The sequence below is a fragment of the Drosophila montana genome, unplaced genomic scaffold (assembly GCF_035044405.1).
Source record: "Drosophila montana isolate Dmon_TW-CO22-7 unplaced genomic scaffold, ASM3504440v1 contig_3122_1, whole genome shotgun sequence".
NCBI lineage: Eukaryota > Metazoa > Arthropoda > Insecta > Diptera > Drosophilidae > Drosophila > Drosophila montana.
In genome coordinates, this window is record NW_026998001.1 from 253,169 (window position 1) to 266,011 (window position 12,843).

Consider the following 12,843-nt stretch of genomic DNA (forward strand, 5'->3'; position numbering starts at 1 on the left):
ACCGTAGAGCACGCTGATCGCTGATGACGCCATAAAACTGACCCACAAAACCAGGTGTGCCCTCTGTCAAGGGGCGTAAGGTGATTGGCAGACGTTGCTTTATGATACGCAGCGCCTGATAAGAACTTGAGGCTAACAGCCAAAGCTAACTGGATATCTATCCTAAAAGAAAAAAAGAAAAAAACACAAACATATTACTAGAATACAAATACAATTTTCATAATCTTAAGCTGTTGCGATCGAGTCATGCCCAAGACAAGCCGACTGAGCCGTGAACTTCGACGTCGACGGCGACTGCGACGACGACAGCGACGACGACAGCGGCGGCGACAGCAATGGATCGGACGCTGCCTTCGTATTTGTATTTGTGCTTGTATTTGCGATAGCCGCTTGTGTCGATCGTCGCTGCTGCGACGCCTTATACACACACACACACATATATATATATATGGGTGTGCACATGTATGCAATACATATAGAGGTAAACGTTAACTCGTAAGGGTTTTTCAAAAGCAAATTTCAGTTGGTATAAAACACACGAGTCGCGAGGAAGCAGAACCAGAACGCGATTGAATTCCGTTAGAGCAGGAAAAACATAAAACAAAAGCTAAGATATATAAAAGCGCGTTTGCCGTTGAACATTTCACGCCCATAGGTAAATACGAGGCATGACTTATTACTGAAAATTACTGTCAACATCGAAAGTTGGATTTGCGTTTGGCTGTGTTCAAGTTTTTTTTTTCAAATTGAGCACAATTTGAAAATTGCTCCGTGATCGTAAACTAATTGAAATGCATTCTGAAACACGCAGGCTAGCCGGAAAATCAAACATCTAACACACTCACACATTCCACACACACACACACACACACACACAACATGGCCGAAGTGGACATCAGCGAGGAGGCTTTCCATTTGCGCATCGGCTACCTGAAGCCGGAAACTAAGGAGATTGCACGCGCCGAGCTGCGGGAAACGGATGAGGTGAAGGCGGAGGCCATCAAGAAGCTGCGCGAACTGCTTAAAGCCACGCCAGAGATCAACTACAAGGATGACGACGCCTTTCTCACCATCTTTCTGCGCGCCACCCACTTTTATCCGGAAAGCGCTTTGGAGAAGGTGCGTATCAAAAATGCCAGAAAATCTTAAGATCTTAAGTGAAAAGTGAAGTTCCTCAAACTGAAACAAAGTCAAATCGGGGACTTATTTTCAGCTGTGATATACTCCATTGAATCTTTTTGTGGCTGCAACATGCAATTCCTGCTGATAGCTAAAGATATTTCAACTCCGGTTGACCCAAATATAATTACAATGCGGTTCAGATATAGTATTCAATATCGATACTCTTCAGATTTTGCTAATAAATAAAATGCTAACCACATTTAGAACACACATATGCCACAAAATGATCCTGAAAACTTACACACTATCTACGATCCAAGCACGATCCTTATGAATACTTTAGCAATTACAATTCAATGTAATAATATAATAGGAATATATAAATTTATTTTATTTCATTTCGAAAACATGTCTATCTAAATATAAAGCACATCTGCTTCACACACGATCCACCAAGTCTCCTCGGTGTAAAGAAACTTTAACTTGCTCCACCCACATATCATCCACTCGGAACATGCGATTCGCATTGTATTTGCCATAAAATACTTTTATTGATCGCCTTATCACTCGGTCTGACATACCCAATGACCCCCAATAAGACAACTGGCTGCACAAAGCAGGGTCTACAACCTCAGCTTTGTGTAATCTGAGCGAAACCCGAGCTCCAGAAATAAAAACAACGAGACCTAGAAAGAAGCGCTATCTTCGCATGCCGAAGTTCAAATACCCTTGGGGCTGGGAAAGTTAGGGTATTTCAAAGCAAAGCTTGATTTGGCACCAATTATTTATATACAAGCCACATATGTCATGAGAATAGTTAAGCTCGTACTTGCTGAGTTAAGTTGAAATCAAAAAGTTTTTAAAAAATTAAATTAATATTTAATTTAGTTATGTTCCTATGGCAGCTATATGATAAAGTGTTGGGTTTGATCAAGTTATCTTAAAACAAAAAATAACAAAATATTTTTTCATAGAAAAGAATTTAGTTTTCGCCTGTTCCAATGGCAGCTATTGGATATATTCGACCATGATAGGGAGATTTATTCAGATATGTTGAAAAACAAAACACTTTCTTAAAAAAGAATTTTATTTTATGTTAGGTATTCCCAGCGATACAATATAGGGTTCCTAAGTAGTTCATATTTTGTAGATGTATAAGGATCATGGTGAAACTTACAAATGCCAGGTTGGGTCAAGATATATTTGAAAAACAAAGGAAATTTTTAATATGTTACAGATATATATCAGGAAAAATTTCGGACACAAGAAAAGATCATGGGGAAGCATTGATATCTCAAAAACCAATTGGGTTATATAGTGGTCCGATCCAGCCGGATTGTATTTGCTGATCAAGAATATATTCATTTTAACTTTTCATCTCATTATCCATTTTGAGTCAAGAAGCGTAATACCCTCTACAAGGTTATAGAAAAGAAAAGGAATAGCTTGACTGATCGCCACATTTGTCGCTAGGCCGATTTAAGACGTGGAACGACGATTCTCGTATTGATACGCTTTGAACTCGCTGACACACATGGAAAACAAAAAAAAAATAACAAAAAATAAAAACTTAAAGCACAAGCGATAAGCGTTGCCCAAGTATTCCTATTTAATGTACATGCGTGTCTATGTGCACACACACACACACACACACTCACACACATTCAAATGGATGTTGAGCACAGACTAGTTAAACGGAGCGAATACATAATGCAAGCGGCTGCTGTTGTTGGCCATGACGTGGCTTATGGAACTATTTGTTGGATTCGATCGTAAACCCACGCGCCATTTTTATCATGACATAGTTTTTTATGGCCGTCCAATGGTCGGCGCAGAAAGACGCTGTTATCAGGGCCCGTAATTTACCTGTTTGCCACCTTTTGCCGGTCTTTTGCAGATGAAAAGCACCGCCGCCTTCCGCAAGGAATACAAGGATTTGGTGCATGGCCTGCAGGTGGAGCAGGTGAAAGAGCGCTTCATCAAGGGCAGCGTCATCAATGTGCTGAAGAACTGCGACCAGAAGGGGCGACGCGTCCTCATTGTCAACTGCGGCAAACTCTGGGATCCGAGCACGGTGCCCAGCGATGAGATGTTCCGCATGCTGTACATGGTGCACATTGCCGCCCAGCTGGAGGAGGAGACCCAAGTGCGCGGCGTCGTCTGCATCATGGACTTCGATGGCCTGGCCATGAAGCAGGTGAAGGCGCTCTCGCCCAGCTTCTCCAAGCGTCTGCTCACCTTCATACAGGACGCCATGCCGCTGCGCATGAAGGAGGTGCACTTCGTCAAGCAGCCCTTCATCTTCAACATGGTCTGGACGCTCTTCAAGCCCTTCGTCAGGGAGAAGCTGAACAAGCGCGTAAGTTGCCCGCCCACGCTTGATCCATATTTTGTTTGCCAGCACTGACTAACTCCTTCTTCTCCAGATGCACTTCCATGGCAGCGACATGAAATCCCTGCACAAGTTCCTGGATCCCTCGGTGCTGCCGGCCAACTACAAGGGCACCTTGCCAGCCATCGATTACGGCGGCCTCGAGTGGTTCCCCACGCTCGAGCAGCAGGCCGAATATGTGAACACCTGGAGCGAGCTGGGACCCGCCGAATGGTAGAAATTAAAGTCCTTGGGCAGCCAGCCCAACATTAGTTAATGTGTGTAATTATAAATATATATGTTTTTGATTAGTTCTTAGCACTTGACAATAAACTAGTTACATAATGCAATATTCAGAGACTTTAAATTAAAACTGAACTAAGAAAATGAAGTATAAATAGACTAAATAGAAGGCTACAAGCCGATTTAAGGTCAGAGTTCAAATTTATTTTTAGATTTGAACCGAACGTTAAATCAAACCAGTTGGCCAAAAAAGAGCTTAACAGACAAAAAAGCTTTGCTTAAAAATTAAAAAAAACTTTTAAGGAAGAATCTGCCTTAAAGCATATATAGCTTGAGCCCCAAAAATTGGAATAATCTAAGATATTTGCCAATTAGGGATATGATCATCAAATTTTGTTTTTGGTTTGCATATATGATGCACCGCAAATACATCCCTTAGATAAATAGAGTGTAGAGCAATATAGGGCCTTTAAGCTGGATCAAAATTTCAGATCTAAAGGTGACCAAGTAGTATTGCATAAAAATGCATTTAAAGACTTGAATATGCAAACGAGCATCCTTCTGGCAAGAATTCACTAATGATACTTACACTTCAATTGACTTAAATAACGACATAAAATACTAGGAATTAATAGCACGTATTCAAAATTATCAGAAGACGCGTCGAAAATATATCAGCTCGCATTCTTATATTCAAACAACAAATGAATACTAAAAGAATAGAGCTTCAACAAATAAAGGGTATACAAATCGCTGATAGCCCCCATTATAATAATCTGGACATATATACTATTTAACACTCTCAGTTCTAGATTCCACACATAAATGCCAGTTTCTGTCTATTATGATTAGAATTCAAATTAGTTTTAAACAATAAACTTATTCCTTTTCAATTGAGTAGTAAAACATTTTCTAAAATCGTCTAATGAATCCTCATCCCCAATATATATCAAATTCGTTTCTAATTCTGAATGAAGTTTTACATTTATATTTCAGCCGAAATATAATAATAAATCAATTTATGTTATTATATTTCATGCACTGTCTTTGCAACCAAATATGGCAAATATACAATTTCAAATTTAAAGAGCCAATAAATTTCCTTAGACTTGCTTTATGTAAACCCATATATAAACCTATTATAGTTTCTGTTATTTTTTAATAGCTCACTAATATATTGGGATATTTCAGTCATTTTAAGCGCATCATGAGTTCTCCCCCTTTGGGTTTCCCCCTTTGGGGTTCTCTAACGGAGCGAATAGCAGAAAAAATTTGATATAATCACAAATGTCAAGCAAAAAGCTTTGATTGATATTGGATTTAAAGTTTCTCTTATTTTAAACGAGATAATCGCAGGAGGATCAATATAACAATATTTTTTATAATTTAAGGAACATCGAGTTATATTTATCATATATTTACAGAGGAAGAGAGAGAGAGATTGAGGCAGGATATAAGAAAATCATACAATCATATCGAGAGCTTCCCCCGCAGTCGAATAATTGAATATCGCGAATTCGTCAATTCCAATTTAAGCTACTTGTTATTTAAGAATAGGATACTACATACATGTGCTTTGTTTATTAAACGACTTTGGACATTCCAATGTTATTATTTATGATCAACAGATGAGTTATGGCATAACATTATGTTGGTAATATGCATATTTAACGAAAATTTACAATGTTCAATTTGAGTTTGCGTTCTTGAGTAAAATCATATCGATTACCATCCTGTTAAAAAATACGTCGATATAACACAATTAAATATATAAGCGCTAAAAGTTGAGTGAATGCCATACTTAGGCCAAGACACAGAACGCAGGCCGTGGGCAGCAAATCAATTGAACAATATACAATATTTATATATATAATTAAATATATATAAAAATAACACCGAAAGTATCCAGCAGCTTGTGAGCCAGTTTGTGATCGTTGACATCTTCATTCAGAATTTACAAAATCTCTGGCCAGCTGACGCGGACTTCGTCGTAATTTACAGTATCATAGTTTGTGGATCCTCCATGTAGTCGCGGAAATGTTTCAGCCAAACGGCAGCCACGGCGCCATCGACCACTCTATGATCGGCACTCAGCGTTACGGTTAGCATATTAACTTCCTTGAATCTACATTTGGGGCATAAAAAAAGCACAAGATTAGAGCCGGACAAAATTTTGATTTATATAGTTGCACTACCCCTTGATGCTGTCCGGATCCAATACGAGTTTTTTCGTTGTTGTGCCAATGGCCAAGATGCAGGATTGCGGGGGATTAATGACGGCGCAGAACTGATTGACACCTGCAATATTTAAGAAAAGTTAACGAAATGCTCTATAATAATCTTATAATGTCCTTACCGAACATGCCCAAATTGGACACGGATATGGTGCCGCCCTGGAATTCATGTGGCTGCAGCTTGTTAGCGCGCGCCTTGCCCGCCAGCTCCTTTACGTTCTTCGAGATTTCCAGCACACCCTTTCGGTCGGCACCGAAGATAATGGGCGTAATGAGCCCCTTTTCTGTAGAGACAGCCACAGACACGTCCACATCGTCGAATTGCCTTATGAATGAGTCCATCCACGCCGAATTCGCTTCGGGCACCTTGCGACTGGCAACGCCAACAGCCTTGATGATGAAATCGTTAACGGAAACGCGTGCGCCCTCTTTCTCGTACTTTTTGTTTACTTGAGCGCGCAACTTCAATAGCTGCAAATGAGAAAATCAAAATTGTTAGCCTTCGATTCTATGGGTTTATATCAAAAAGAAATGCTATTATATATAATTAACGGTGAATGTTTTCATTTATGTGTACAGCTAACTAATCTAAATCTAATAAAACATTTGCTGAAAGAACTATCATAAAAGGTGTTGTTTTCAATTATCATAATACAATCTCTTACATTAATTAATTGCTAGAGCAATGCCCAAACCCAAACCGAACGATATTTTTTGAGCATTATTTAATTTTTCGGAGACTTGCAAGAGATATTTTTTAAATTAATTGTATTTTAACGTGGCTGCCAATTTTGAGTAAGGATCATAATTAAGAGTTTAACTTTATGTAAAAAATGTAGACAACACAATATTTTCTATCAAATTTTGTTTTTTGGCTTAAATGTCCATTTTGTACGTATTTTATGCAATTATATATGCAATCAGCTAGCCAAGGCTACCTAGGAGAAATAAGCTCACATCCCTGTTCAAACATATTATAAATAATCTTGATTTGCATTAGCTCTCGAGTGAATGTCTCAATCTCAATAACTAATCTCAGTTTGTTTTCACTATATTGTTGAACAATATATTAGCATACATATTATTAGCGTATCTATCATAATTGCCTGCCTTTTTGCACTTACCTTGTCCACCTGGCATTCGACGGTTACATAGTAGTGTGGCAGCTTCTGCTTGGACTCCAGCAGGCGCTTGGCAATGACTGCGCGCATGGTGGTCACTGGGATGTCCTTGAAGCGGGCACCGGGCGCGCCGGCCGCAGCCTTGGCAGCTGGCTTCGTTGCTGGTTGCGAGGCTGCAAGATCACCAGATTTAAGTGAGCCATGGACGCCGGAACCTTTGCCTGCACAAAAGGCCAGGATTAGTAACGAACAGTACGAGCAGTGTTTGGATTAGTGGAGATGCGGTGCATGCACACAGCGGGATACGGGATTAGTGATAACAACCTTGTAAACGCAGCTTTTGAGTTTCGGCTAATTTCTTGGCCATGGGACTTGCATAGACACGACCGCCGCTTGGCGCGGAAGCGGTACCTGGTGCGGCATCTGGACTTGATGCGGGTGCTGCTGCTGGCGCTGGTGCGGGAGCGGCAGCGGCAGCGGGTGCTGGAGCCGGTGCAGCTGCTGGCGGTGGCGGTGGAGGCGCTGCCGCAGCAGCAGCCGGTGCTGCAGCGGGAGCATCATCAACGAAATCCTTAAAGGCAGCAATGCTGGCCTGATCGGGCACGATGATGCACACCAGCTTGCCAACGGGCACATCCTTGGAGCCACCGGGCACTAAAATCTTGGCCAGATAACCCTCCTCGGGCGTCTCGAAACCCATCGTGGCCTTGTCCGTTTCGATTTCGCACAGCAGATCGCCTGCAAGAGAATAGTTATATTATTTTTTACTACCTGATCGATAAGGAGATGGAAATCTTACCCTCATTTAGCTTATCGCCTTCCTTCTTCTCCCAGCCCACAATGGAGCCGCGATCCATGGTAGGCGACAGGGCGGGCAGCGGCACGCGTATATGTTCCGGCAAGTTGGCGTAGGCACGGGCGAAATTGTAGCCCCATGGCGACAGTGTTTGGGGTCGGCTGAGAATCGGCTTGCCATTTGGTGATGACCTACAGTTTAGATTCAGATTAGGTTAATCATTCCGATCGACTGCGATTGACAGGCGCTATCATCAGCTGATGGCTGTTATCGATAACACGCAAACAAAATGTAAACAATTGCAGTTGGCGAATGCCAATCAGAATTTTGTTTGAAAATTCGCTGCCAGCGCTTATCAGTGGCGATTAACCAACGGTATCATGCGACGCTCATTTGACAGTCACGCACTGGACGCACGCACGCACGCACACACACACACACACATACACACTCGCACACACACACACGCACACAAGTGCATATTGGCACCCGCTGCCCGCCGGCCAAGCAGCCCGCCCACTGGGTGGGCTATGCGCTGCAGCCTCGCATTTGCAATATTACACAACACACTTTCTAACCTCAACGCGAGCGGTCGCAACTAGAATTGCAGCCTTTTACCTGATTGCCCAATGGTTGCGTGTGCTGCTCAGGGCTCGGACTCCAAAGTTGGCTCCACGTCGCACCGCCTGTGCTCTGAGAAAGACGGCGCGTAGGGCGCCCAATTCATTTCGTTTCGCAGCGATTGAGCGTAACATTGTCCTTTATTGTTTGTGGCCGACGTCTGTTACTGTTCTTTCAACTGACACGCGATAATGTTAGTGTTCTTTTTGCTTTTAATTGAGTAGTTTACTACACGTTTTAGTAATTTAGATGAATAAATCGTATCGAATTCGGAGTCGAAAAATTTAAACCAAAGGTTTGCCAGCAGCCGACCTTATTTAACGCCACTAGGTCACAACTTGCTACGACGACTCTGTTTATTTATTTTTACGCAGCCCTGTTTGCTCCCCAGCTAACGTAACTGCTCCGCAATTATAATTTTACAGAAATGCTCCCCTCACTAATCTAAATTTGTTAAGCAGCTCTCGCCGCTGCTCCACACTTTACATGTTTGCTCCACAGTGAGAATATAACATGTAGTTAGATATGGCTGTTAATGGCAAGGGCAGCTATCGATTAATTCCATAAAAACTCACAAAAACCAAAGGATTTTATTAAAATTAAAAGAAAATTAACTATGCATACTTTATGTTCTATTAAACCCATACAATTTTATTGCAAAAGCAGTTCAAATTCAAGTCCACCAATTTACTTGCAAAAGTATCTCACATGTTGATATGCATCTGTTTGACAAGGTCAAAAAAATGCTTACAGTGGAAACAAGGTTCTTGCAACGACAACTCACTTCTCTAGTTCATTCTGACAAACATGAGTTATTGTTGTTTATATTGTGGTATCTTACGTTTTTATTGTCAAAATATATATACAAACATCTGTTCACTTGACGCAAATGTGGCCTTATATACACATAAAAAAAAATTGTAGAAACTCAAAAATAAGACATTTGCATATAGCGGCGTTGCCACCTGTCCTCAGCAAGTGGCTCTCAGCATTTAGCTAAGGCAAATGTTGCAATGATAAGAAAACAATTTGCGCATTTTACGTTATTTATTTTGAATGTTTAATTATTTATACATAATATTTGATGCACTTTATTAACCAAAACAGCAAATGCAAATCACCGCATATTGAGTGTACTTCAACATGTGCCGGGTTACGAGTCACACCAGAGCACCTGATGAAGTACAATAGACATGGGAGACATTAAACGTTTGCCATCTGAGGGAGGCTATGGAAAGCTTAAGATGAATGCGTCTGGCCACCACGCGCGCTACTTCAGGTACCTGACTGTGGGATAACCAAAACCAGCCCCGGTCACTGATTAGCGCGCACGGTAAAAGACGGCGCAGCGAGTTAGGGGAGAGTGCAGACCAAGATAAGCCCAACAGATGTTGCCAACTGGTCCGAAGTAACTTCTGCTTGTGCTGCTGCTGCTGCTGCTGCTGCTGCCGCTGCCACTGCCACTGCCACTGCTTCGACTCCTAAAGTCGCGCAGGAAACGACCTTGCGCGCTGTGTCCATGCTGAGCTTTAAGGTTAACGATCTCTGTATGTGTTTGTGTTAATGCGACGACGCCGATGACTTCATTTCAAACTCACACCCATAAAAGACGATACGTATACGTGCACACACATATATATACATATATATAGCCCATTATGTGTAAGCTTTTTGAGCTGAAGCTTTGTCGCAGACATCGCTTTAACCTCGGCGATTCTTACAGCAGCCTGTGAGAAATTTGCTGCTTGACGCAGATTTATGCAATAACAATGCTAAATTAGTCATATGTTTTTCATTGCGCACCTCGTTCTGCCAGGCCATACGTACGCACAAACACATACATACGTGCTAATGGCTACATAGTCCACACTCCAGCGAATCGGATGTGACGTCATCAGTGGCCAAATGCGAAATTTTACATTTCTTTTTGTTGTTTGCAGCAACAGTTAGTCGCAGTCATATTTGCAGCCAGGGACCCTTGATATTCTATATTTGAAACGCTGTAAAGAAAAAGCCAAGAAAGCTGAAATGAAAAATCCAATATAGAAAGAGAAACGAGAAAAAGAACCGGCGTTTCGTCCGATGCTCTCTCGCTCTCTCTGTTACTAAGCGCAGCAACGCTACGTGCGTGATCGCCGACAAACACTCTCGCACACACATATACTAGCTGGCAAGTTTTGTGGCGCAGCCGAGACACACACGTGCCCCACTACATTCGCGAATTCTCTCGTACATATGCATGTATATGCACAGACACCAACACGCAGCTTACTGCAGAGACAGAGGGCATAAAATCGAATTTGCAAACGCGTTCAAAGTATTTCGCCTCTTGCTCTTGCCTCTCTCTCTCTTTCTCGGCGTCTTGTCTTTTGCACGCTATTCGCCAAAAAGGAATTAAATGAATTGCCATCAGCTACACTTTTGTATTTTACAACGGCTCATAAACTTTAAGCCTCTCGCGCAGATTGTGGTATAATGAACTTGGACTTGCTGCCGCTCAAGTCTCTATATATATGTATGTTGTGCCTATGCGTGTATGTGTGATGTGTCACGGCGGCTGCTGCCGCGATCGCGAGCAGCTTTTGACTGCCGCGCGTTGTGAATAATTGCAAATTTTGTTCGAATGTCGTTTTGTCGTGCCCAGCCGAGTAGTATATGAGTTTGTGTGTGTGAGGCATTTAATTGTATATGTATATAGAAATGGCGACGACGTCGGGGCTGCCATATGTATGTGCCATGTACATATGTATGTATCTTCATATGTTCGTATAGATATATATACATATACATTATATATATATATATATATACATAATGAACAGCAGGCTGGCAGACATGACTGCTTTATATGCCAATCTGTATGTGTGCCTTGCTTGGGTGGGGCATTCCTAACCTCAAATAGTAACAATGCGCCGACGACAGCCGAGTGCATGTCTATCTGTCTGAGTGTGGGTGCTGCCTGCTCCTCTCTCTCTCTCTTTCTCTCGCTCCGTCTCTCTCATTTCTCGATGTATGCTGAAAAATGCAAGCACATGCTTTTCAACTGAGTACGCCCTTAACCCTGAGTTGGAGCTTGCTATCAAAAAAGTTTCGCAAATCCGATCAGACACACACATGCACAATTGCCAAAATTGTTTGTGTGTATGTGTGTAACGTCGCCGCGGGTCTGGGCAACATTTTTGTCTAAAATTAATATTTGAGCGACAAAAAGTTCTGTGGCTGTTTGTGTTAGTGTAGATTTTGGTCTCAGTGTGCGTGCGTGTGTTTGTGTGGGCAAAAGAAATTTGGAAATATGTAGAATCTACAATGTGTAGAATCATGTGGTCGTCGCTTCAAACATTTTCGCTGCTATTTGCGTCACTCTTTTGCCGCCGTCGGCAAGAATTGTAGTTGTTGTCTCTTTGCCTCTTTGCGTGAGTGTTTCGCCTCTGTGTGCGTACCGAAAATTTGTTGTTGTGTCGTTTGTTGTTGTTGCTGCTGCTGGTGCCTTGTGATATCAAAACGCTAAAAATAAACCCAACCTCAACTAGAATTTTTTCAAGTCTTCATTTTTAACGAGCATTTGGTTCGCTTTTGACCAGCGTTAATTCCGTTTAAATGGCAGAAAACCCCAGAAGCAATTACGCGTCAATGACGCCGCCTCCCGCCCGCCTGTACGAAAACAGGCATTGAATTTCACAATATGTTCTGTGTCCGTTTTTTTTTTATATTTCTCCTTTTTAACTTTTCTGGTCTTATATTTCGTTCACACTAAACTTCCGTTGCACTTGGCCTGCGTCGCTTTGGCTGGCTGAGCTTTTTTCTTTTCTTTGTTGCTTTAATTGTTCACACACACGCGCGCTGCAAAGTTTAACTTCATTTTCTTTTTAGTTGTCCGTCGCTCATTGCACACAAGCACAGAACATACACATATACGCACATATATATATATATATATATATATGTATATACAGAGAGACACAATCGGCCACTTGATGTGCAAATGGCCGACTGTGCGGCCGCCTAGAAACGCCGTGGCCTTTTATTTTATTTGGTTCTGATTTTGACTTTGCCTTTTGCTACTTGCTATTTTGCCAGCTCTCTGTCGATTGAGCAAAGCGAAGCGAACCGCGCACGCCGGCTGTTGGTGATCAAATGCTCAATGTTGCTGCTTAATCAAAAGCCGAATGCGCGAATTTTATTTCGCACTGCCACAAAGTCGACGCTGCTGTCGCTGCCGCTGCCTCTGCCAGCGTCGTCAGCTGTCTATGTGCTGCAACACACAAACACACGCACACACACATACCCATACAAAAGCAGCAGCCGTATGTGTTGCTGTTTCTTTCGCTTCCTGCT

At 42.0% G+C, this 12,843-nt stretch overlaps 2 protein-coding genes across 5 annotated transcripts; one reads left to right on the top strand and one right to left on the bottom strand.

Moving 5' to 3' along the window:
* Nucleotides 1–583: 583 nt before the first annotated feature.
* Nucleotides 584–3,845, top strand: LOC135430964 (retinaldehyde-binding protein 1). The gene is made up of 4 exons (XM_064685810.1): nt 584–655; nt 812–1,119; nt 3,020–3,481; nt 3,549–3,845. The coding sequence occupies exons 2-4, from the start codon at nt 880–882 to the stop codon at nt 3,729–3,731; spliced, it is 885 nt and encodes a 294-aa protein (XP_064541880.1). The 5' UTR covers nt 584–655; nt 812–879; the 3' UTR covers nt 3,732–3,845.
* A 1,445-nt stretch (nt 3,846–5,290) lies between these two features.
* Nucleotides 5,291–8,872, bottom strand: muc (dihydrolipoamide S-acetyltransferase muc). 4 transcript variants are annotated; one of them, XR_010436712.1, is made up of 8 exons: nt 8,506–8,868; nt 7,891–8,078; nt 7,416–7,829; nt 7,095–7,312; nt 6,093–6,441; nt 5,932–6,034; nt 5,538–5,861; nt 5,291–5,469 (listed from the first exon to the last, which is right to left on the bottom strand). XR_010436712.1 is itself a non-coding variant. In XM_064685793.1 (7 exons), the coding sequence occupies exons 1-7, from the start codon at nt 8,640–8,642 to the stop codon at nt 5,732–5,734; spliced, it is 1,491 nt and encodes a 496-aa protein (XP_064541863.1). In that variant the 5' UTR covers nt 8,643–8,872; the 3' UTR covers nt 5,291–5,731. The 4 variants fall into 4 exon arrangements, 3 of the variants coding, with proteins under 3 accessions (XP_064541863.1, XP_064541864.1, XP_064541862.1); XM_064685793.1 differs by having other exon boundaries at nt 5,291–5,861; nt 7,095–7,264; nt 8,506–8,872; XM_064685794.1 differs by having other exon boundaries at nt 5,291–5,861; nt 7,095–7,264; nt 7,503–7,829; nt 8,506–8,870.
* Nucleotides 8,873–12,843: the final 3,971 nt, after the last annotated feature.

Excerpts from the sequence above, each read along its gene's own strand:
- muc (XM_064685792.1), bottom strand. The coding sequence starts at position 8,642 with ATGTTACGCTCAATCGCTGCGAAACGAAATGAATTGGGCGCCCTACGC. Across the intron at positions 7,313-7,415 it reads TCAAAAGCTGCGTTTACAAG|GCAAAGGTTCCGGCGTCCAT; the intron begins GTTGTTATCACT and ends CCTTTTGTGCAG. Across the intron at positions 6,035-6,092 it reads GTCCAATTTGGGCATGTTCG|GTGTCAATCAGTTCTGCGCC; the intron begins GTAAGGACATTA and ends TAAATATTGCAG.
- LOC135430964 (XM_064685810.1), top strand. The coding sequence starts at position 880 with ATGGCCGAAGTGGACATCAGCGAGGAGGCTTTCCATTTGCGCATCGGC. Across the intron at positions 1,120-3,019 it reads CGGAAAGCGCTTTGGAGAAG|ATGAAAAGCACCGCCGCCTT; the intron begins GTGCGTATCAAA and ends GGTCTTTTGCAG. Across the intron at positions 3,482-3,548 it reads GGGAGAAGCTGAACAAGCGC|ATGCACTTCCATGGCAGCGA; the intron begins GTAAGTTGCCCG and ends CTTCTTCTCCAG.